The 25,396-nt window shown below is 47.4% G+C and overlaps 1 protein-coding gene across 2 annotated transcripts in view; it reads right to left on the bottom strand.

The window, feature by feature from the left end:
* RUSC1 (RUN and SH3 domain containing 1) overlaps positions 1–24,525 on the bottom strand; it is a 214,487-nt gene extending 189,962 nt beyond the window's left edge. Inside the window, exon 1 of one of the 2 annotated variants that reach the window (XM_086947408.1) lies at positions 22,754–24,525. In XM_086947408.1, coding sequence (XP_086803534.1) covers positions 22,754–24,419 — 1,666 coding nt within the window. In that variant the 5' untranslated portion in view covers positions 24,420–24,525. The remainder of the gene's footprint in view (positions 1–22,753) is intronic. The other variant, XM_086947407.1, reaches the window with a different exon arrangement.
* Positions 24,526–25,396: the final 871 nt, after the last annotated feature.

Raw genomic sequence — 25,396 nt, 5'->3', positions numbered from 1 at the left:
CAACCTTGCATGAGATCAGAAGCATGCTGAGTTAGTTTACATGCTCACCATATGACTACTCCTGCCAACCTTGCATCAGATCAGGAGCATGCTGAGTTAGCTTAAATGCTCACCAAACAACTACTCCTGCCAACCTTGCATCAGATCAAGAGCATGCTGAGTTAGCTTAAACCCTCACCAAACGACTACTTGTGCCAATCTTGCATCAGATCAGGAGCATGCTGAGTTAGTTTACACTCTCACCATACGACTACTCCTGCCAACCTTGCATGAGATCAGAAGCATGCTGAGTTAGCTTAAACGCTCACCAAACGACTATTGCTGCAAACCATGCATCAGATCAGGAGCATGCTGAGTTAGATTGAACGCTAATTAAATGGCTACTCCTGCCAACCTTTAATCAGATCAGAAGCATATTGAGTTAGCTTAAACACTCGCCAAACGACTACTCCTGCCAACCTTGCATCAGATCAGAAGCATGCTGAGTTCGTTTACACACTCATCAAACGACTCCTTGTGCCAACCTTGCATCAGATCAAGAGCAGGCTGAGTTAGAATACACGCTCACCAAACGACTACTTGTGCCAACCTTGCATCAGATCAAGAGCATGCTGAGTTAGTTTACACGCTCATCAAACGCCTACTTGTGCCAACCTTGCATCAGATCAAGAGCATGCTGAGTTAGTTTACACACTCACCAAACGACTACTTGTGCCAACCTTGCATCAGATCAGGAGCATGCTGAGTTAGTTTACACGCTCACCATACGACTACTCCTGCCAACCTTGCATCAGATGAAGAGCATGCTGAGTTAGCATAAAGCGCTCACCAAACGACTACTCCTGCCAACCTTGCATCAGATCAGAAGCATGCTGAGTTCGTTTACACACTCACCAAACGACTACTTGTGCCAACCTTGCATCAGATCAAGAGCAGGCTGAGTTAGAATACACGCTCACCAAACGACTACTTGTGCCAACCTTGCATCAGATCAAGAGCATGCTGAGTTAGTTTACACGCTCATCAAACGCCTACTTGTGCCAACCTTGCATCAGATCAAGAGCATGCTGAGTTAGTTTACACGCTCACCAAACGACTACTTGTGCCAACCTTGCATCAGATCAGGAGCATGCTGAGTTAGTTTACACGCTCACCATACGACTACTCCTGCCAACCTTGCATCAGATGAAGAGCATGCTGAGTTAGCATAAAGCGCTCACCAAACGACTACTCCTGCCAACCTTGCATCAGATCAGAAGCATGCTGAGTTAGTTTAAACACTCACCAAACGACTACTCGAGGCTCCCTTGCATCAAATTAGGAGCATGCTGAGTCAGCCAGAGCACTAAACAAACAACTACTCCTGGAAACCTTACATCAGATCAGAAGCATGCACAGTTAGCCTATGTGCTAACCAAAAGACTCCTCCTGGCACCCTTGCATCAAAACAGGAGCATGCTGAGTCAGCTTGGTCCCTAACCAAAAAACTACTGGCACCCGTGCTTCACATCAGGAGCACTCTGAGTTAGCTTGTGCACTAACCAAATGACGACTCCTGGCACCCGTGCTTCACATCAGGAGCACTCTGAGTTAGCTTGTGCACTAACCAAACGACTACTCCAGGCTCCCTTGAATCAAATCAGGAGCATGCTGAGTTAACTAGAACGCTAACCAAATGACTACTCATGGCACACTTGCATCAAATTAGGAGCATGGTGAGTCAGATTGTGCGCTAACGAAACAACTAATTCTGGAATACGTGCATCAGACTAAGAGCATGCTGAGTTGGCTTGGTCCCTAACCAAAATACTACTCCTGGCAACCGTGCATCATATCAGGAGCATGCTGAGTCAGCTTGTGCATTATTAAACCAAACCACTACTGCTAGCACCTGTGCATCACATGAGGAGCATCTTGAGCCAGCATGCTCCCTAACCACAAGACTACTCCTGGCTCCCTTGCATCCAAACAATCGCATACTGAATCAACTTCATCCCTAACCAAATTAATACTACTGCACCCTTGCATCAAAACAGAAACATACTCACCCTGTAGGAGACACGATGTAGAAATGCTACTACTTGGCGGAATGTGATGTATGACAGCAGGCCCATGTATAGGCACAACCCATGGTATCCCTACACCAGATTGGAGGATGCTGACAAAGCACAAGCACAGAGCAGCTCCTAACACCTGTCTCAGCAAAGGATTTGGTGCATCCGCAATAACCGATGCACAAGGACAACTCTTATCTTCTATATACCAAACCGTCAGCATGCTGAGTGAGCATCAGACAAGGTACAGGATAACTCATAGCATTCTTTCACCAAAGCATGAGAAGGTCAGGCAGCAGATACTCTGGAATCCGGGCAACTCATATCTGGCATTTTTAGGAGGCACTAACATAGTCACAGCTTCATTCATCGCTGCACCAATGCAGAAAACATGGTGATTCAGCATGATATTGGGAAGGGTAGAAGTCACCTCTACTGTGTCCTGAAGCAAGATCATGCTGTGTCAGCATGAGCCCATATGCAGCTTCTAGCGTCTCTGCACCAACGCAGGATTATACTGTGTCAACATGAGCTCAGAAGCAGCTTCTAGCGTCTCTTCACCAAAGATTGGGAATGGGTACAACTCTTTGTTATTAGGCATGGCATGAAGGAAGCAGCATGCTGAGTTAGTACAACCCCAGACACAGCTCCAAGAATTCCTGAACAAAAGCAGGAGCATGTTGTGTCAACATGAACCCAGAAGGAAGCCTCTCTAAGCATCTCTGCACTACTGCAAGAGGCTCCTGTGTCAAAATGGACCCAGATTAAACATCTCTGCACTACTGCAGGGGGTTCCTGTGTCAGCATGCACCCAGATTAAACATAGCTGCACTGCTGCAGGAGGTTCCTGTTTCAGCATGCACCCAGATTAAACATCTCTGCACTGCTGCAGGAGGTTCCTGTGTCAGCATGCACCCAGATTATACATCTCTGCACTGCTGCAGGAGGTTCCTGCGTCAGCATGCACCCAGATTAAACATCTCTGCACTGCTGCAAGAGGCTCCTGTGTCAAAATGCACCCAGATTAAACATCTCTGCACTACTGCAGGAGGTTCCCTGCGTCAGCATGCACCCAGATTAAACATACCTGCACTACTGCAAGAGGCTCCTGTGTCAAAATGGACCCAGATTAAACATCTCTGCACTACTGCAGGAGGTTCCTGTGTCAGCATGCACCCAGATTAAACATAGCTGCACTGCTGCAGGAGGTTCCTGTTTCAGCATGCACCCAGATTAAACATCTCTGCACTGCTGCAGGAGGTTCCTGTGTCAGCATGCACCCAGATTATACATCTCTGCACTGCTGCAGGAGGTTCCTGCGTCAGCATGCACCCAGATTAAACATCTCTGCACTGCTGCAAGAGGCTCCTGTGTCAAAATGCACCCAGATTAAACATCTCTGCACTACTGCAGGAGGTTCCCTGCGTCAGCATGCACCCAGATTAAACATCTCTGCACTGCTGCAGGAGGTTCCTGTGTCAGCATGCACTCAGATTAAACATATCTGCTACTGCAGGAGCCTGCTGTGTCAGCTTTCACCCAGACTAAACATATCTGTTGCTGCAGGAGGTTCCCTGCGTCAGCATGCACCCAGATTAAACATTTCTGCTACTGCAGGAGTTTCCTGTGTCAGAATGCACCCAGATTAAACATCTCTGCACTACTGCAGGAGTTTCCTGTGTCAGAATGCACCCAGATTAAACATCTCTGCACTACTGCAGGAGGTTCCCTGCGTCAGCATGCACCCAGATTAAACATATCTGCACTGCTGCAGGAGGTTCCCTGCGTCCGCATGCACCCAGACTAAACATCTCTGCACTGCTGCAGGAGGTTCCTGTTTCAGCATGCAGCCAGATTAAACATCTCTGCACTGCTGCAGGAGGTTCCTGTGTCAGCATGCACCCAGACTAAACATATCTGCACTGCTGCAGGAGGTTCCTGTGTCAGCATGCACCCAGACTAAACATCTCTGCACTGCTGCAGGAGGTTCCTGTGTCAGCATGCACCCAGACTAAACATATCTGCACTGCTGCAGGAGGTTCCCTGCGTCAGCATGCACCCAGACTAAACATATCTGCACTGCTGCAGGAGGTTCCTGTGTCAGCATGCACCCAGACTAAACATATCTGCACTGCTGCAGGAGGTTCCCTGCGTCAGCATGCACCCAGACTAAACATCTCTGCACTGCTGCAGGAGGTTCCTGTGTCAGCATGCACCCAGACTAAACATCTCTGCACTGCTGCAGGAGGTTCCCTGCGTCAGCATGCACCCAGATTAAACATAGCTGCACTGCTGCAGGAGGTTCCTGTGTCAGCATGCACCCAGACTAAACATATCTGCACTGCTGCAGGAGGTTCCCTGCGTCAGCATGCACCCAGATTAAACATAGCTGCACTGCTGCAGGAGGTTCCTGTGTCAGCATGCACCCAGACTAAACATCTCTGCACTGCTGCAGGAGGTTCCTGTTTCAGCATGCACCCAGATTAAACATAGCTGCACTGCTGCAGGAGGTTCCTGTTTCAGCATGCACCCAGATTAAACATCTCTGCACTACTGCAGGAGGTTCCCGAGTCAGCATGCACCCAGATTAAACATATCTGCACTACTGCAGGAGGTTCCTGTGTCAGCATGCACCCAGATTAAACATAGCTGCACTGCTGCAGGAGGTTCCTGTTTCAGCATGCACCCAGATTAAACATCTCTGCACTACTGCAGGAGGTTCCCGAGTCAGCATGCACCCAGATTAAACATCTCTGCACTGCTGCAGGAGGTTCCTGTGTCAGCATGCACCCAGACTAAACATCTCTGCACTGCTGCAGGAGGTTCCTGTTTCAGCATGCACCCAGATTAAACATCTCTGCACTGCTGCAGGAGGTTCCCTGCGTCAGCATGCACCCAGACTAAACATCTCTGCACTGCTGCAGGAGGTTCCTGTTTCAGCATGCACCCAGATTAAACATAGCTGCACTGCTGCAGGAGGTTCCTGTTTCAGCATGCACCCAGATTAAACATCTCTGCACTGCTGCAGGAGGTTCCCTGCGTCCGCATGCACCCAGACTAAACATCTCTGCACTGCTGCAGGAGGTTCCTCTGTCAGCATGCACCCAGACTAAACACCTCTGCACTGCTGCAGGAGGTTCCCTGCGTCAGCATGTACTCGGATTAAACATAGCTGCACTGCTGCAGGAGGTTCCTGTGTCAGCATGTACTCAGATTAAACATATCTGCACTGCTGCAGGAGGTTCCCTGCGTCAGCATGCACCCAGACTAAATATCTCTGCACTGCAGCAGGAGGTTGCCTGAGTCAGCATGCACTCTGTTTAAACATCTCTGCACTACTGCAGGGGGTTCCCTGCGTCAGCATGTACCCAGATTAAACATCTCTGCACTACTGCAGGAGGTTCACTACGTCAGCATGCACCCAGATTAAACAGCTCTGCACTACTGCAGGAAGTTCCTGTGTCAGCATGCACCCAGATTAAACATAGCTGCACTGTTGCAGGAGGTTCCTGTGTCAGCATGGACTCAGATTAAACATCTCTGCACTACTGCAGGAGGTTCCTGTGTCAGCATGCACCCAGATTAAACATATATGCACTGCTGCAGGAGGTTCCCTGCATCAGCAGGCACCCAGATTAAACATCTCTGCACTACTGCAGGAGGTTCATGTGTCAGCATACACCCAGATTAAACATATCTGCACTGCTGCAGGAGGTTCCTGTGTCAGCATGCACCCAGATTAAACATACCTGCACTACTGCAGGAGGCTCCTGTGTCAGCATGCACCCAGATTAAACATATCTGCACTGCTGCAGGAGGTTCCTGTGTCAGCATGCACCCAGATTAAACATATCTGCACTGCTGCAGGAGGTTCCCTGCGTCAGCATGCACGCAGATTAAACATCTCTGCACTACTGCAGGAGGTTCCTGTGTCAGCATGCACCCAGATTAAACATATCTGCACTGCTGCAGGAGGTTCCCTACATCAGCATGCACCCAGACTAAACACCTCTGCACTACTGCAGGAGGTTCCTGAGTCAGCATGCACCCAGATTAAACATCTCTGCACTACTGCAGGAGGTTCCCGAGTCAGCATGCACCCAGATTAAACATCTCTGCACTACTGCAGGAGGTTCCCGAGTCAGCATGCACCCAGATTAAACATATCTGCACTACTGCAGGAGGTTCCTGAGTCAGCATGCACCCAGACTAAACATCTCTGCACTACTGCAGGAGGTTCCTGTGTCAGCATGCACCCAGATTAAACATCTCTGCACTACTGCAGGAGATTCCTGTGTCAGAATGCACCCAGATTAAACATCTCTGCACTACTGCAGGAGGTTCCTGTGTCAGCATGCACCAAGATTAAACATCTCTGCACTACTACAGGAGGTTCCCTGTGTCAGCATGCACCCAGATTAAACATAGCTGCACTCCTGCAGGAGGTTCCTGTGTCAGCATGCACCCAAATTAAACATAGCTGCACTGCTGCAGGAGGTTCCTGTGTCAGCATGCACCCAGATTAAACATAGCTGCACTGCTGCAGGAGGTTCCTGTGTCAGCATGCACCCAGATTAAACATACCTGCACTACTGCAGGAGGCTCCTGTGTCAGCATGCACCCAGACTAAACATCTCTGCATTACTGCAGGAGGTTCCTGTGTCAGCATGCACCCAGATTAAACATAGCTGCACTAATGCAGGAGGTTCGTGTGTCAGCATGCACCCAGATTAAACATCTCTGCACTGCTGCAGGAGGTTCCTGTGTCAGCATGCACCCAGATTAAACATCTTTGCACTGCTGCAGGAGGTTCCTGTGTCAGCATGCACTCAGATTAAACATATCTGCACTACTGCAGGAGTTTCCTGTGTCAGCATGCACCCAGATTAAACATTTCTGCTACTACAGGAGGCTCCTGTGTCAGCATGGCCCCAGACTAAACATCTCTCTATTACTGCTGAGGCATGCTGTGTCAGCATGCACCCAGACTAAACATATCTGCAACGGCAGGAGCCTGCTGTGTCAGCATGGCCCCAGATTAAACATCTCTCTATTACTGCTGAGGCATGCTGTGTCAGCATGCACCCAGACTAAACATCTCTGTAACCCTTGTAGGAGCCTGCTGTGTCATCATAAACCCAGATTAAACATCTCTTCATTACTGCAGAAGAATGCATTGTCAGCATACACCCAGACTAAACAGATGTATGACGTTACCACGCATACCATTACCACGCATACCGTTACAACGCGGTATTTACAACGCATACCACTACAACGCATAGCGCTTTGAGGTGCTGGATAGTGGTAAGTATAATTTTATATTCCAACTCCAGTCCCCGTGGATACTAGGGAAGGTGTTGGATATAAAATTAAACTTATTCCCTATCCTAGAGCGCCCCCCAGCGCAATGCGTTGTAATGGTATGCGTTGTAATGCCTGCGTTGTAAGTGTAGTGCGTGGTAAAAAATGCATGGTAACAGTTGTACACCAGACTAAACATCTCGGTAACCCCTGCAGGAGCGTCCAGTGTCACATGCAGAGTTTACACCTTCTACAATAAACAAATGGAGAGAGTAAAGGAATTTTATCCACCGGAGTGGACGGAAAAGTACTCCTGATCCCCTGGGCTAGGTATCTATATAACAGAAAGGAGGAGTACCACCAGAAAAAGGATCAAAAGGCGATTTTGGTGGGATGGTTTTCTAATGAGAAAAAGAAGAAAGTCCTTCTTTGGTTGGGCCATTTTCACTCAATAAGCCACACCCCCGGTTTATTGACTTTGCTGACTTAACACCTCAATATTGAATAGTTAGAGTTACTATACCCTCCCTTCTTTGTAGTCATCAAACGAGGAAACAAGATCGTTGATATATCCACCACTCGTGTTAAATTACCAGTCTTTCCATGAAAGACATATCACCATTAACTAGCACTTCACTGCTCCGTAGCGCCCTATAATGCAGTACTTTCCCTATTGTAATGTCAACTGTTTCACCAAACGTGACAGCGTCTCCATAGTTACACCCCCGCGTGTACCTCATAGGCTTCCGTCCCTAGTCTTTGGGAAGCGCGTGACGTCATCACGCCGAGGAGACCATGCCCACCCGGACCGCGATGGCGGCAGTCTTAACCCGGCTCTCCACTCGCTCTCACCACTGGCGTATGGAGGGGCAAACTAGGTATACGGCCTGACTAGCCACACGAAAACTGTAAGTAGAACTTTGCTGTCCACTAGGGAAACACGAACCCTTCCGTTTCCTTTTTCGGAACCTTTCCAGTACCCACGAGTATGCAACCCGGACTAAGCTTTTTTTTCCCTTTCAATTGCAGAATATGTTTTTCAACAGTGGCCTCCCTTCCCTCTAATCCCGCGCAGCCTAATGACCCTTAATTAGGAGTAAGCACCTTTTAAACATACTGTGTGTTACATGTAGTGTTTGTCTTGTATTGTCTTGTTTGGATCATGATGAAGCAATAGCACGTCGGTATTCCTTTCACTTATAAGGATATGATTGTTGCATAGCCACGCACCTATAATTTATGGATGCGAGTGACAAAAGAATCACGGACCGTTTCTAACCAAGCACACAACCATTGATAGGTGTGCTAGGAAGCCACACTGGCTGTATTGCGCCAATACGTTATTTTCCATGTATTTGAGCAGCACACGCACTAAAATAGTCCGCATTAACTCAGTGTGGGATGACTCACAGAGACAGCAGATTTCGTCACTTCACTACGTTGCAGGCACGTAACGAGTTTTCTTGTGACTTATATTCTCTTTCTTTACAGGTCTTTTCTTTCCTAGCGTAACCACCCCCGGGTTACAGCTCCATTCGCCCTGTAACCATTTTTGTTACTAGGGAACAAAGGAATGTAGGTATGGCCGGGCGTTAGTGTACCCTGACCACCCATTTCCTTTCCTGGTCCTGAAGAAAAACCGGCATTTTCCATTACGGTTTGAAACATGTAGACCTTCCACTTATATTACAGATACACTTGGTCATAATTAAACCTATTATTGTATCTACACACACGTTTTTAATATTGTCCAGTAGTCTTAAGAATAAAATTTGTCACCTATAAGCCATACCAGGACAATTTTTAACACACCTACTTTTTTTCTTGCACTCATCACTCATATACCAGCTCCACTGTATTCCAGGTGTCGCAGCACACCTTGATGGCACTCGGCTGTCAAGGTGGCCCCGATGATGAAGCATGTCACCAACCAGGTCGGTGAGTGAGGGGTTTATTAAAACCACAGAAGGCCTTTCTTCTTTTTCTCATTAGAAAACCATCCCACCAAAATCGCCTTTTGAGCCTTTTTCTGGTGGTACTCCTCCTTTCTGTTATATAGAGTTTACACCTTCCACATTACCTATACTTGTGTGCAGAGTTCTACTCCCTGAATGCGGAGTCCCTACACACGTAAGTATACATTTTAGTAGTAAATGTGGGAGGGGTTGGAGGGAGTGGATGGAAAAAGGGGCATACTTATTACAAAAGGGGAAGGGACTATGGAGGAGTAAGAGTGGCTTAGGGGAGGTCACGGAGGGTTTAGGGAGAGACTCACACAAGATTAAGCCAATTGCGTTACACAAGGGGTGGAGACATTTGACTTGCACTTTCGTAGTAAATTTTGAGTTTGTAAATACTGAAAAGTAGTTAACCTACTTCAAAGTGTAAATCACTTGGTTTCATTTCTTGTTTGCCCTTTTCGTGGTTTTTATTGGATTTAGCATCTTTTTAATGATTTTGTGTATTTTACTTAAATTATGTACCTCTATTCCGTGACATATTTTATCAAATGAATTGTTATTTATTTGGTTTTATGATTTGTCTGTCAAATAGAATAAAGTTTATGATTGATTGATTGTGTAAATTATTCATAAGTTTAAGTTAACTTTGTAAATCAGCCCCACTGAATATATATTAAAAGAAAAAGTGCGTAAGCCACTCTCATATGGAATAGAATGCTTAGAGAAAAAACTGCTCCAACAGAGTTCATGGGTCTCTTGAGATTATGATTGGTTGGTAGAGATTGGGTTGAGATGGAGGTCTTACTGACTTCCCATCAGACTTTTCGCTCGATCACAGAGCTGGTGGACCAAAGACTGATCCCCCTTCCTCCATGGCTGCTTATAGTTGCCACCCACCCAACCTGCATATATGGTAAAGTATGGGGTGCCGGTGCCACCCTCACCAGAGCTCTCCAGAGCATCGGCCATCACAGCCCCTTGCCGCCTCTCAAGGCATCCTATGTTAGTCTACTTGTTTAGCGCAGCACTGAAAGGATTCTTTGTGCAGCGGAAACCGACTTAACCTAATGTGATATCAAGGATTTATGGGGCCCTGTGCAAGGCCTATTTGGCGATCGATGCTCGGAATAACTTTGAATTTTATTACCCATTTTCTGCTAATTCAAGCCCGCATGATGCCAAACAATATTGAATTATATGTTAAACGTTCAAAATCGGGCTAATAAGGGTCACAAAAAAACAGTTGAAACTAAAATCCTTAACATGACGCAAAGTGGCAAGAGACAGAGGGTCTGCTTTAAAGGTGGTGGTAAGGGATACTCCGTCACAAACGTGACAGATATCCCGTGCACCATATTATGATCCTATTCCATCCTATGGGAATTGTAATACGACGGACGGGATATCCATCACGTTTTTAACAGAGTAACCGCCATCAAACTCTAAATCAGGACCACAGTCAGAAGGAGAGGTGGGCAGAGAGACGAAGAAAGAGGTGGATATATATAGAAACAAAGAAGAGAGAGACAGAGGGGGGAGAGAGAGGAAGAGAGACAGATGGGGAGAGAGAGAGGAAGAGGGGAGAGAGAGAGAATGGGAGAGAGACAGAGGGGGGAGATAGAGGGACAGAGAGAGAGAAAGAGAGACAGGGGGGAAGAGAGGGAGAGAAAGAGAGACAAAGGGGGAGAGAGAGAGGCAGAGAGAGGAAGAGAGAGAGAGAGAGAGAGAGAGAGAGAGAGAGAGAGAGAGAGAGAGAGAGGGAGAGAGAGAGAGGGGAAAAGGGGGAGATAGAGAGGAAGAGAGACAGGGGTAGAGAGGGACAGAGAGAAAGAGAGAGAGAAAGAGAGACAGAGGGGGGAGCGAGAGGGGGGGAGAGAGAGAGGAAGAGAGAGAGAGGAAGAGAGAGAGAGGGGGAGAGGAAGAGAGACATAGGGGGAGAGAGAGAAAGAGAGGAAGACAGACAGAGGGGAAGAGAGAGAGAGCAAGAGAGACAGAGGGTGGTGAGAGGGAGCGAGAGAGTGAGAAAGAGAGACGGTGGGGGGAGAGAGGGAGAGAGAGAAAGAGACAGACAGAGAGGAAGAGAGACAGGGGAGGGAGAGATGGGAAGAGAGACAGAGCGGGAGCGAGAGAGAGGAAGAGAGACAGAGGGGGAGAGAGCGGGGAGAGAGAGAGAGAAAGAGACAGGGGGAGAGAGAGGAAGAGAGACAGATGGAGAGGGGTAGAGAGAGAGAGAGGAAGAGGGAGAGAGAGGAAGAGAGACAGGGTGGAGAGAGAGAGATTGAGAGAGAGGGGGGAAGAGAGGGGGAGAGAGGAAGAGAGACAGAGGGAGCGAGAGAGAGACTGAGAGAGGGGAAGAGAGACGGAGGGAGAGAGAGAAAGAGAGACAGAGGGGGAGAGAGAGGAACAGAGAGAGAAAGAGAGACAGAGGCAGGAGAGAGAGAGGGGAAGAGAGGCAGATGGGGAGAGAGAGAGAGAGAGAGAGAGAGAGGGCGAGGGCGAGGGAGAGGGAGAGGGAGAGGGAGAGGGAGAGAGAGAGAGAGAGAGAGGGAGAGAGAGAGAGAATCTTAATTTGCCCAGAGGTCCCCTATGGAAAGTAGGGGTTCTGGGCTATTGACAACTTTGCCCACGCCTGAAAACGTCTCAGACATAACTGACCACAACAAGAATTCTAAAACCATTATGAGAGCATGATTCAAAAGGAACACTGCCAATTAAAAAGCAACATTTTTAAAAGCTTTCTGAATTTCAGTAAGTGTTGTTTACTCCATAAAGGGTGCGGCAGGGAGTTTGACTGTTTTGCCCCTGACACTGATGCTCAAGGGTAGACCTGGTGATGTACCTGTGACCGCTTGCGTTAAAACCCAACCTGATCATTGCAGAGAAGCGAAAGACCAGAACTAGGGCGTGAAAGGGCTGACGCTGCTTCTACCCAGGTGTGGAATGTATTTCAGTGCCCTACCTTACATGAACTGCACCTCTGGCAATTTGGAAGTGCCAAGTATTGCACATTCTTGCAGATGCTCTGCCACTGCAACTGGAGCACACGAGTGGTGTAACACCTCATGCAGGTTAAGCTGAAGGTGGAACAACCAACCACTCTATGGCAAGCCCTCCCTGAAGCTAACCCATGGCCTGCAAACAACACTGGCACCAGGTATGTGGGAGGTTCCAACATCATAGGCCCCATTTTGCCCCCTGGCAGTGCCAGCCTGCCCAAACAACATCCCAATCATGAATGGAGGCCAAGAAATTGTAGAATGCTATGTTTTAATGCCAACCATGCTCTGGATACTGCAGAACCAGAATATGGTACTCATTGTTTTACTTTTTAAATTTAGGCACAGGGAGAATAAGTGATGTGCCCAGAATTACAGGATTCAATCCTACTTCCACAGCAACAAAGTCAGCAGCTCTACCTACTAGGCCACATTTCCTGCCACACTGCAGTATCCATACTCTCTGAAACTCCAAAAGAAGAAGACATACAGGACTGTATGGGTTTGTTTGTGTCTGCCTGAATAGAGGATTGTGTGTCTGTATGTCCAAACAATCTCTCCAGCCTGATAAGGGTCTTGATTCGATTTAACAGATGTCCTTCCATCAAGTCCCCAACTGATACACAAGAGCTGCTAGAAACTTAGAACCAGGCACTGCGCGCCAAATAACACATTCGATCAACCCTCTTGGAATTTAACATTCTGCCAAATGAAGGTAGATTATGTTGTTATGTTATGTTAATAGATTTATAAAGTTCTCAGATACCTGTAAGGTGTCGGGCCATACCTAAATAAAGACCAGTAAATTAAGTAAATATAACAGGAATCTATTGCGGATAAAGCCTAGGGGCATATTACCAAGCAATAGCGATAATTATCGCTATTGCTTGGTTAGAGACAAAAATTAATCGCTGACCTGCGGCGATTTTTATCGCAGATAAACCTTGGTATTACCAAGGTTTATTGCAAATGCGATAAAAAACGGCCGCAATTCATGAATATCACTGAAAAGTCAGCGATATTCATGCATTACCGAGCTAATGCTCTTAGCCATGTTATCCATCTCCCATTGGATAACATGGCTAAGAACTGCTCAGGGCAGGTGTTAGCTTTTGGAGATATTCGCGCTTAGCGCGAATATCTCCAAAAGTTGGTAATAGGAGATAGCGATGTTAGCGACTGTTTCCAGTCGCTAACATCTTGGCACGCCCACTTTGCATGTCATTAGTGATAAATATCACTGACATGCAATGTGGGGCCCAAGATGGTCGCTATCTCCTACTAGCTGTCGCTAACTGGTGTTAGCGACAGCTAGGTAATAGGGAGATCATTTTATCTCCGCTTTCTTGGCATTTAAAGCCAAAAAAGCGGAGATAAACCCCCTTGATAATATGCCCCCTAGTTTTTAACACCTTAAGAAAAAGTATAAGATCTTGAATTTTACGCAAGATTCAATTCAGTTCAATTCTGTTGTATTTGTATAGCACATGGCTACCTAGATGGTCCTTCCCAGCGCTTGATGCAGTACAGCCCCTCCATGAAACTGAGATGAACCCTTTCCTCAAGCCTCATTTAGAAAGGTGAGTTTTTAGCATTTTCCTGTAACAGGAATGCAAAAGAGAGGCTTCCACATAATGCTCTTTTGATTTCAGTCGCTTCGCCGTGGCGGACATTCCGCTGCGGAAAAAAATGACGCATGCGCAGTTCAGACGGCCGGGGGCCGTCTGACGCACACGCCCAATGTGATGTCAGACGGCCGGAGGCCGTGTGACGCATCGAAGAGGTTAAACACCATCAAAAGTCCCTGGTTGCTAGAGCGAAGGCCCCCCTGGAAAGTAAGGGGTACGCAGGGATTTAATAATAGGTGGGATTTTTCAATAGATGGCCCAGTGTGCGATACAAAGAACCTTGAATTGAATTATTTTCTAAATTGGAAGCAGTAGCGGCCGGTGTGTTGATAGAGGGCGGGGCGGGGGGAGGAGAGAGGACGGATAGATGAAACAAATAAAAAATTTAAAAACATTTACCTGCTGCATCGCGTCCCTCTCTTTTGCAGGCATAGGCTCCCAGAGTGCACTGCGGCCAATCCTGACGCTGCTTTCATGCTGCTGAAAGCAGCATTAGGATTGACCTGAGCGCCAATGATATGCGTTCCCAGTTAGACTGGGAGCCTGTGCCTGATCTCTCCAATGCAGCAATGCTGCTCGCGTTGGAGAGACAGCCAGCCAAACCGTCATGCATACTGAGTAGCAGTACAACCACTCCTCCACCAGCCTATCATCACCCTGGCCCCGCCCCCAAGCCTTGGCTCTGAGAGAAAAAATAAAACAATAATAAATAAGGGTTTATTATCATTTTTTTTTTTTGGGCTGCTGGCAGGTGGGGCGACAGTCCTCTGCCATGGTGGAGGAGCCACCGCTGACTGGAAGCCAGTGCAGAGCTGCAAGGGTTGGTCTGGCTTATCTATGCTTCGATAAGTTTTGAAGAATTCTTGCAATGGCATTTTGCACCACTTGGAGTCTTTTGGTCACATATTTTAGGGTCCCATGATAAAGAAGTTGCCAGAATCCAGGTGAGAGTTTATATGACTCTGCACCACTATCCTTATATATTTTAAAGATCTTAAAATGCCAACGCAAAAGCCTGCCAATTTCATAACTTGTGCCCATTGTAAGCTTGTCATCCATTTAGACACCTAAGCTTTTTACTGCTTTGGCTGGCTTAGGGCGGTCGCCCAGATAGTCTGGCCATGAGAGTTTGTGCCACCTAGAACTATAATTTCCTACCACCAGCACCTCTGTTTTATTACCAATAAGCTTAGGCCTACTGCTAGACATCCAGTCTGGGACCTCCTTGAGGCAGGATTTCAGTTGGGAGGTAGTTTGAGTGGTATTCGGTGTGAGGACCAGGATGACTTGAGTGTCTTCAGCATATGACACCAGGGCAAGCCCATGTGAGTGAACGATATCAGCCAGGGGCGTACATACAGGATAAACAACGTAGGGGTAAGTGTGGAGAGCTGTAACAGAAAAATATCTTCCTCTCCGGCATTTACACGTAAATCTGGGGACCGCCAGTCAAGAAACATCAATGAAACTTAGGTTTCCACTCTGCAGACTAATTGTTGCTGAAGGTAGCTAGGGCAGTTTCATAAAAGGCTCTGTGTGCACAAAAAATATACTTAAAACAGCTCCTCTTTGAAACCAGTAACAAGTGTAAAGATTCCAGAGCAGAAGTACTGAAGTACTGAAAAGCCCTGACAAGGTGTCTTTTTCCAGTTGGAATACCACAATTAGTTAAATAGGTCCCACCTATCCTTAATTAGTTTGGTCCTACAAATACGACTGCTGGCGTGTGTAGTTATAACCTATTGCAGTGAAACACGAGGATGCATCACCAACTAAGATTACCTGGGAGCAACCACCCTTGCCGACAGTCGTGAATTCGAACCAAACCTTATCTGGAACTCAGGAATGCGCCGCCCAGGCATTGTGAGCATGTATCTTGACTGAAGACACTGGAGAAGAGCTGTTAGATAATGCCTAGGCCACAGCTTTCCAAACTTTTTATGTTGGAGACACACTTTTTGGAGATGCATCATTTTGGGACACAGTAAGGCAGTGTAGCGAGCAAGCGTAGCGTAGTGACCCGGAACCACCTAAGGGGGGGTCCGGGGGGGTGGTTTCACTCACTCTGTCTTTCTCACTCTCTCCCTCTGTAACTGTCTCCCTCCCTCTGTCTCCCCCTCTCTCTCCCTATGTCTCCCTCCCTCTCTCTCCATCTGTCTCTCTCCCTCCCTCTCCCTCTGTCTACCTCCCTCTCTCTACCTCTGTCTGTCTCCATGTCTGTCTCCCTCTGTCTGTCTCCGTCTGTCTGTCTCCCTCTGTCTGTCTGTCTCCCTCTGTCTGTCTACCTCCCTCTGTCTCTCTCTGTCTGTCTCGCTTCCTCTGTCTCCCTCCCTCTGTCTGTCTTGCTTCCTCTGTCTGCCTCCCTCTGTCTGTTGCCCTCTGTCTCCCTCCCTCTGTCTCCCACTCTCTGTCTCCCACTGTAACTGTCTCCCTCCCTCTGTCTCCCTCCCTCTTTCTCCCTCTGTTTCCCTCCCGCTCTCTCTCCCTATGTCTCCCTCCCTCTCTCTCCCTGTCTCCCTCCCTCTCTATCCCTCCGTCTCTCTCCCTCTCTCTCTTTCTGTCTCCCTCTCTCTCCCTCCCTCTCTCTCCCTCTGTCTCTGTCCCTCTGTCTCCCTGTCTCCCGCTCCTTCCCTCTGCTTCCCTCCCCCTGTCTCCCTCTGTCTCACTATCCCTCTGTCTCCCTCTCTCTCTGTCTCCCTCCCTCTTCCTCCCTCTGTCACCCTATGTCTCCCTCTCTCTCACTCCCTCTGTCTCCCTCTCCCTCTCCCTCTCTGGCTGTCTCAGTCTCTGCCTCTATCTGTCTGTCTGTCCCTGTGTCCCTCCCTCTGTCTCCCTCTCTGTCTCTGCCTCTTTTTGTCTGCCCCTGTCTCTGCCTCTATTTGTCTCTGGCTGTCCCCGTCTGTCTCGGTCTGCATCTCTGTCTGTCTGTGTCTCCCTCCCTCTCTCTCTGTCTCCGTCCGTCTCTCGCTGTCTCTCTCCCTCTCTATCTCTCTCCCTTTCTCTACCTCTCTCTCCCTCTGTCTCACTCACTCTGTCTGTCTCCCTCTCTCTCTCTCTCCCTCTCTCTCCCTCTGTCTGTCTCCCTCTGTCTGTCTCTTGTCTGTCTCCCTCCCTCTGTCTCCCTCTGTCTGTCTCCCTCGGTCTCCATCCCTCTGTCTGTCTCCCTCTCAGTCTCCCTCTCTGTCTCCCTCTCTGTCTCCCTCTGTATCCTTCTCTCTGTATCCTTCCCTCTGTCTCCGTCCCTCTGTCTACCTCCCTCTGTCTCCCTCTCTCTCCCTGTCTTTCTCCCTCTATCTCACTGTCTACCTCCCTCTGCCTGTCACCCTCTGTCACCTCACCCCAGCTTCCAGGGCACACACAGCTGCACCCGAGTACTTCGCAGGTCTTTAAAGGACCATTTACTTGTTAATGGGGCTTTGTTGGGAATCTCCCGGCCCCCCTAAGGCAGAGTGTCTCGGAGTCTGCGCTGCTGTGGCTGACTCCGAGACACTCTTTCAAAGGAATGCCTTCTAATTAGCAGTTATGTGCTCAGTGCCTCATCCTGCGACACACCCACCTCTTGCAGGCGACACAGTACTGTGTCGGGACACACAGTTTGGAAATCTCTGGCCTAGGCAGTACCGCCCTGTCTTTTAGGAGAAAGAGTGATCTGAAGTGTGTCTGTAATCTGGCTCCCACTAACTCTACATCCTGAGCTGGACCTTCCGAAGTTTGTCAAAATTACAACGTTTGTCTGGAATCTTACTCCTACAAACACTAGATCCTGAGCTGGATCTTCTGAAGTTTTGTGAAATTCCGAAATTTGTCTGGAATCTTGCTCCTACAAACAATAAATCTTGAGCTAGACCTTCTGAAGTTAGTGGAATTCTGGCCCCTACAAACATTAGATCCTGGGCTGAATTTATGTGAGACCTTTTCCAGGTGGTGAGAAATCCATTGATAGGCCTCTGCTTTACTCCCTTCATGTGTTCCTAGGTGTAGCATGTCGGGCCCATCCTCTGGAATGCATGGGACTCCACTAGAGTCCATCGTCTTGAGCACACAGTGGGAACTACGGGCCGGACGCAAAGACTACAAACTGCTAAATTTGTTTCTAGACTGTAAACTTAAGAAAATAATCATTCTCAGATTTGCTGGGACTTAAAAACAAAGATTGCAAGAAATTCCCCTAGAAGTATCAATAAGATTATCCATTGTAGCATGTTCCATCTGGAAAATGATGACTTTGACAAAGGTGTTCACCCTCGTGCTGCCTCTTTCTTGTCTTTAGTTGCCCTGACTCTCTGGGAACCTTGAACATGGTTTGACACACATTGAGAGATCTCTCCAGCGCCTGAGCAATCGCACTCTTCATCACCCAGAGTCCTGATTCCTTCCAGAACCGAAGAGCTCACTGCTTCCGCCAGAGAACAATTTAGTTTGTTCAACCTAAGGCTGAAAGGAATGAGCTCAAAGTGATGTAGTTACTCAATATGATTACTTCTACCACCCAGTAATCGAAGGGAGAGTGTTCATAAGCTTTCTGGAAATCATTATGGTGACCTCCAGTCAGCGGCCCCTTGCCAATGGCGGCATAGCTCAGATAACTGATTCTCTAGCAGCTTTATCTACTGCATGGAAGCCGCCTGCAATGAACTGCGACCTCACACATAAAGGCAAGGTGTCCTCGTGGATTGGCAAGCCTTTTTTTTTTAACAACAAATTTTATTTGGTTATTTTGCAATACGTAGGGGATGCAGCCCCGCCAAAGCAAGAGAGGCTTAAGGACAGTTTGTTCCAACAATCATATTTCTGAATTATAACAACACCCACCAAACATGTAGGTGGGATAAACAAAAAACACAGACAGTTTCCGGTCTCCATATTTGAGTAAGCGGTGCATTCGTCACAGCGTACATCGTCAAACATGTCAGCATATCCATTTTAAAACATAAAGTGGGAATGAAACAGCACAAGAAAAACTGGCCCATTCTCAGGGGTCCACCTCGGGCAAGGGGGGAAGATCGATTCCACGATAGTCCGCCCATCTAGTCCATATTTTGCAATGTTTAGCAGGGCACCCACGGGCCTCAAAAAAAGCAAGCTCAGCCCCCATACATTTATCCAGATCAGTTTTCCATTTACCTAAAGTTGGTGGGATGTTGCCTTCCACATTTGCGCTATGTCCCTCTTGGCCACTGTGAGAGCTTAAAACAATAGGTGCTGCTTATACCTATTCCCCCCAATATCCTCTGTCAAATGTAGCAAGAAGAGTTGTGGATCAAGTAGGAGGTCCCATGACAGCACCTGGTGGAGGCATGATCTGATTCGACGCCAAAAAGGCTGTAATGCTGAGCAGCTCCAGACTGTGTGTAAGAATGTCCCCTCCTCCCCATCGCACCTCAGACATGTAGGGGATTGGATAACACCCATACGCTACAGGCGTACCCTTGTATAATATGCACGGTGTAGATATTTGAATTGGATGAGCCGATATCGCGTGGAAATTGCTGCACCCCTTGGGCTAGCGATGGCTTCAGCCCAGTCGTCATCTGTGAGTTCAGGTGTATCAGCCTGCCATCCAACTCGTGTCTTGTCCAGTGTGGTGGGTGTATGGGTTGTCAGTGTCCGGTATATCTGTTTGATCTTGTGGGGCCCGAGATCTCCCGTAAGCAATCGGCCCTTTAGGCGCTGAAACTCAGGGAGGGACTCTAATGTACGGATCTGAGGGAGAAGTGCAATTGTAAAATTGTGATTTGTGTAGATCAAAATCAGCCTGCAATTGTTGAAACGACTTCATTGTGGTGCCACGTATTACATCCCCATCTTCAATGTCGACACGGAGTGGAGGTATATGCCCCACCATAGGGGAGTCATTTGAGTAAATGTTCCACGCCAGCCCATCTGTCGGGTCTTAGTCCGCCAAATTTGTATCATCACCCTGCCAGCCGGCGGCAAGGGATCTAGACGGATGGAGCTGTATAGTAGGTGAAGAAGGGGGACCTGGTCCATTGCAGCATGTTCAGCCAAATCCGCTGGATCCGTGGGGGAATTATACCACCATTTGTTTATTACCAGGATATGAGACGCTACGTAATAAGCATAAATATCTGCTGCGGCGATCCCTCTGCAATATGTGGATTGTGTACACGTACGGAGCCCCAACCCGACGGCACCCTTCCACATAAATGTATTTTGTATGCCAGCAACTTGCGCAAACCATGAGCGTGGAATGGGATATGGGTAGTTCTGGAGTCGATACAAGATCCGGGGCAACAACACCATTTTAAAAATAGCGGAGCGCCCATACAGGGAGAGAGGGAGAGAAGACCACACAGCGGTTTCGCTGCTAAGGCCAGCTAATAATGGAGTAATATTGCGCGCCCAGGAATCTTTCGGATATGGGGAGATATATATGCCGAGATATTTGAAGCCATCAGTCGCACGGGAGAGTTGTGAAGCCCAGGCGTGGCAAGCCTTTTTGAGCTTGATGTTCAACTTGACTCAATTCTACTCAGGAAGAAGGTTACTAGGAGCAGACACTGGAAGGTCCATGACCTCTATAACTCTCTGAGGACAGAAAGATGCAAACATCTAATAATATATTTTCCCTTTCTTCTCCAACAGCACAGTACAACCCTCTTCTCCAGCCTCCTTTTCCTCATCCTCATCAGTATCCCAGGAGGACTCAGAAGAGCTTTGGTCCTGCTTTTTGGTGGCCAAGTTCCTCTTCTTGTGAACTGATAGTATTTCCTCGATTAATCTCTTTATCTTCTCTTAAGGCATCACTGCAGCGTCTTTCGCAGAAGTTTGTTTGTGGTTTCTCAAAGAAGAGTGAGACCTGGATGAAGAAGAGGAGACTGCCACAAGTCTTTTTGGAAGCACTCTTATGCTTTGGAGTGGCCACGATAAATTGCATCACTGCACACACTAGCGCAACTCAATTTTGTGTCTTCACGGTGTCTACACATCGGTTTCTATGTGCTTGCCAAAATGCAAGGTGTATTCAGAATTCATGTGGGGAGCCAAGACACAGCTCCCTCTGGACATGCACACGGCCACCCTTACGACCATCAAGGTCCTGCACATAGCCAGTTTATGATTAAGGACGTGCAACAATCCTTTTCTTTAATCCATGGTAATCCCTGGATCTCCCAATGATCACATGCACTGCAGGATCCTGAACAGCCTGGCCATCTCTGAACATTAGGAATCATCTAGGCACCCAAATAAATGCTACACTTGATCGTCACTTGCAGATGCCTAATCAGCTTCCACCGCTTGTTGCCATTTCAGATCCCTGTGGGGTCTTGCCAAATGGGGCTGCGGAAAACTGGCAGAACACTAGGAACCTCCAGCTCACTCCACACAACTCAGAAGAGGATAAATTCAGTCCAAAACTACACTTAGAACTCGTCCACTTTAGATCCGGATGAGATCGAAATAAAATAGGAACCGTCAGGGTAGGCTGAACGCTTTTGTAAGACCCTTGCGTAGAAGGTGGGCAGCCCCTCAAGACTATTTTTTTATTTTATTGGTCATCGGCATCTTTTCACAGAGTTGGAAGCCACCTCTTCAGAACTGACTAGGACTATAAAAAGAGACAGTGAGGCAATAGGAGTGTGGCCACTCAATGTCAATTGTACACCATGCTTCCTGTATCTCACTTTCCTTTTCTAAATGGCCATTTTATTTCAGGTGTGCTAGCCGAGGTGAATCAGTTTAAGCCAACCAAGTTTTGGAATCTCAGAATTCACTGACTTGGAGAATTGGTGCCCTGTCACCATACTGTGACTTAGCAACACTATTTGCAAGGATGATAGCATTAGCTCCTGTTTGTGAATCACGTTCACCTGTGTTTTTTGCTAAACTCCATCCAAATATCTTTTTACTTTTGACTGAACTTGGGTTTTAATTGTTGCCAACCTGGAAGTACATCCGTTTAAAAGAAAAGATCAACCAGGAAGCTTAGCCTGACTTGCCGCCAAATGGACTTCCTGTGTGGTGAGTGGGAGCAGGAATCCATGTCAAACAGGAGGTGGTACAGAACAGCTTACCTGTTTAAATTGTAAGCATTCCCCCCATGTTATTAGTGCACAACAAGGCGTTGTGGAGTGCCATATTTGTAAAGCTAGCTAATCCAGTCGACTGAAATTTTGGGATATCTTTCCCCTTCGATGCTCATGACAGAACGGTGCCGTCATGAGCATCGGTCGCGCTGTGCTCATGACGGAACCGTTCCATCATGACCACACCCGCAAATGGAATGTTCAGCACCGGGGGAGAATCTGCTCCGCAGGCAAGGTTTTAAGACTGAATCTATATTTCCTTGTCTGAAAATTGAATACATCACATTGGGTAACATTTTCTCTACTCAGTGTCCATACCTCCATCTGTTAGAATGACCCCTAACAAAGCGAATTGGGTAAATTCCCCACTTTTTTCATTCGAAAAATGAACCATGCAAATGGGTGTAATTCCAGTGTCTGGCAGCTACTGACTTAGTTACACTTCTTCCTTTGTGCAGAAACATCGAGGTGTACATTGGTGCAATGTCAGTAAAATGTTAAGGATGTGCAAAAATATATCCCCACAAAATTTGAGGTAAAAGAATTACGACATGGTGTGGGATAGTTTCTCACGGTTATCACGTGTAAATAAATGATTAATACTTAAAGAGTAGATATATTTACACACAGTGGATCTAAACGGGAACTATTTACAAAGTGAACGCTTACCCTGAAATCTGGCATTTGCACCACATGTGGGCCAATGCCAGTTACCCCAACCAAGATAAACAGTTGTGGTGTGAAAGACCACAGATCACTTACCTTCTTTACTGTGTCTGTCCCCACCATCGGCTTTTCCTCGGCTACATGGGTCATCGGCAGGAGCCATGGACCTCCGTCCTGATGGAATCGCAGATGCTTCCGCTAAGCCGTCTTTCCAGGAAGCCTCTGTTCCTCCAAAGTGACTCTCTGCAATGGGCTGGAGACTATGACGCGATGGCCCCCTCCTATGCTTTGCTTCCACATGGGCGGGAAGGGGCCCCTTGAAGTATGGCAACAAGTCCCTAATGGATGATTCATTATTATCAGAGCTTAAATGGATGTTCATGTTGGGTTCGGTCCTCCTCGTCGCTGTCCTTTGAGGGCCACACTGGTCCATTGGCTCCCAGGCCCCTTGACCTTTACCTTGCTGGGCGTTCTGCTTGTTTAGGGTGCTACGAAACCGTAGCTCTTTGAACGTTGTCACTCCGTTCTGACCGTGCTCTTCGGGCTTTGTCTGCTTAGAAGATGAAGGATCAATCCCCTCATATCGTTGGTACAATACGGAGCTGGTCAGCTCATTGACTGGTGGAAGTTCTGTATCGGGCGAGAAGGTGATGAGCCAATCACTCCTGTCTTTCTTCGCAGGCTGTGGGTTTGTGCCTGTGGTGGCCCGTTTCCTCCGCTGAGCCAGCTCATGGAAGGATGTAATGTTCTTCTTCGTATCACCGGGTCGCCCTTCCTGAGTTTGTTCCAAGACGCTGGGCCGAGAGCTCCAACATTTTGTTTGCGGAACTTCTGCTTCACCAAAAAGATCCTCTAGAGTAGTCTTTCCTCCTTCTTTCCGAACTTGAGATGCTGGCGCAATCCTTGGCATGTGGATGCATTTCTGGTCAACAATGGACCTGGGCCTGGCAATCTTGTTGGAAGTAGTGTCCTGCTCTTTAATAGGTTTTGGAAGAATGGGGCTACTCTGGTCTTGAAGAGCTGATATTGTGTGGCAGTGTGAGTCCATTTCATCCTCAATCTTTTTGTGATGTGGTCCTTCTGATGTTTCCAAAAAGACACCACTGGGGTCTGAGTTGAGGCGATCATGATATAATTTTTCCTCCTCCTTTCCTAGATTTAAAAAGCCCGTCTGATCCACCTCCAATGGATCCGGGTTTGAGCATGTGTCTTCAGATGGGCGACTGAGATGAGCCTGCTCGCTCGTCGGGGAGTTGGCATTGAAGGTACTGTCTTCCAAAGGTATGATGTCAGGCTGGTGTTCTGGAGACGGGATACCATCGCTGAGAAACTCCCTGCAGTAGAAAGAGACGGGGGTGTCTTCCAAGGTGAAGTCGGAGCAACTGCTGATGGATGATGAAACTGACGAGGGGCTCAAGGCACCATCCGAAGGGGACGTAGCCTCCTCCTTGTGATCAGCTAAGTTCTCAACGCGGGAGAGTGGCTCGTTCAGGAGACCTGACTTCAGCAGCTGGTGTGAGTGGGACTCACAACATCGACACTGCGCAGCTGTGTTGTTGGAATTGGCGTCCACTTCGAAGTTGCCAGTGGTCTCTTCTCGGCAGTGCTGGCAGCCTGCTGTCTGCTCCTCAGTGTCCGATGGGGCTCTGGTAATGGGGCCCTCCTGCATTTCAGGCCGAAGTGAGAGGTGCAACCCAAGTGAGACATGCTGCAGGCGGATGTGATTGAGGTTGCCCAAAATGCCTTTCTTTGAGGCAAACATGATGGATATTTCTGTTGTTACCAAAACTTTCTTGAGATTAAACCCTTCTATTGCTTGCTGACAAATAATCTTCTGCGAACTAGGTTGGACGATTCACAATCAACTGCACAAATCGTATGTATGCTTCAATTGACTTGCCGCCAATTCGACACCATGAGTTGCGACGAGGTCCTACTCAGAAATGCAGAGCTCTCATGATCTAAAGGTCTCACAAGTAAGATATGTTTCGACAGTTAAGCAAATGTTTTAAGAAAAATCTGACAATGCGCAGATGTAGGATTTATCTAAAGTCATTATGATAACTAGACTGGCCAAAAGTGAGACTGACCTTCACGGCGTGAGACTGAACTTCACGGCGTGAGACTTATAATGTATGACGGACACATGAAGTTGTTCTTCTTAAGTGACTGACTACATATGGACTTCCCTGCAATATTTATTGTTGACCACAGTTGAGTCTGCTTAGTTCTGTCTCTTTAATATTGAATTGTAGGAATACATGTAAACAAATCCTAAAAGTTAGCAAGATCTTAAGGAAATAAGTGTTCTTTGTTGATTGATTTTCGGCAGAATTGGGGATATCTGCTGAAATTTGCATAGATGAATGTCCTGATGAGCTGTTAATGAATTGGTTTGTCGTCTTTGAGAGAAATTAACAGCATAGTTCGATATCTGGCTGAGATATTGATGTTTAAGTTAGATTTCTTCATTAGGTATTTGCGACTTCCTTTGAGATAGAGATGAGCTAGTTTAATATTATGCTGAGAAGTCATTGACTAGGTTTAATATTGTCTTGAGATATTATTGACTTGGTTCAATATCATGCTGATAACTTATTGACTTGGTTTAATATTGTGCTGAGATATTGTTGACTTGGTTTAATATCGTGCTGAGGTATTATTGACTTATCCTGATGTCTTAGCGATCTATTGATGACTTTGATGTCTTGGTGAGATATGATCACCTTGGTCTGGAGT

This window comes from Lissotriton vulgaris, chromosome 12 (assembly GCF_964263255.1).
Source record: "Lissotriton vulgaris chromosome 12, aLisVul1.2, whole genome shotgun sequence".
NCBI lineage: Eukaryota > Metazoa > Chordata > Amphibia > Caudata > Salamandridae > Lissotriton > Lissotriton vulgaris.
Note: the sequence above shows the minus strand (reverse complement) of the source record. Positions and strands in the feature narration are given on the sequence as shown.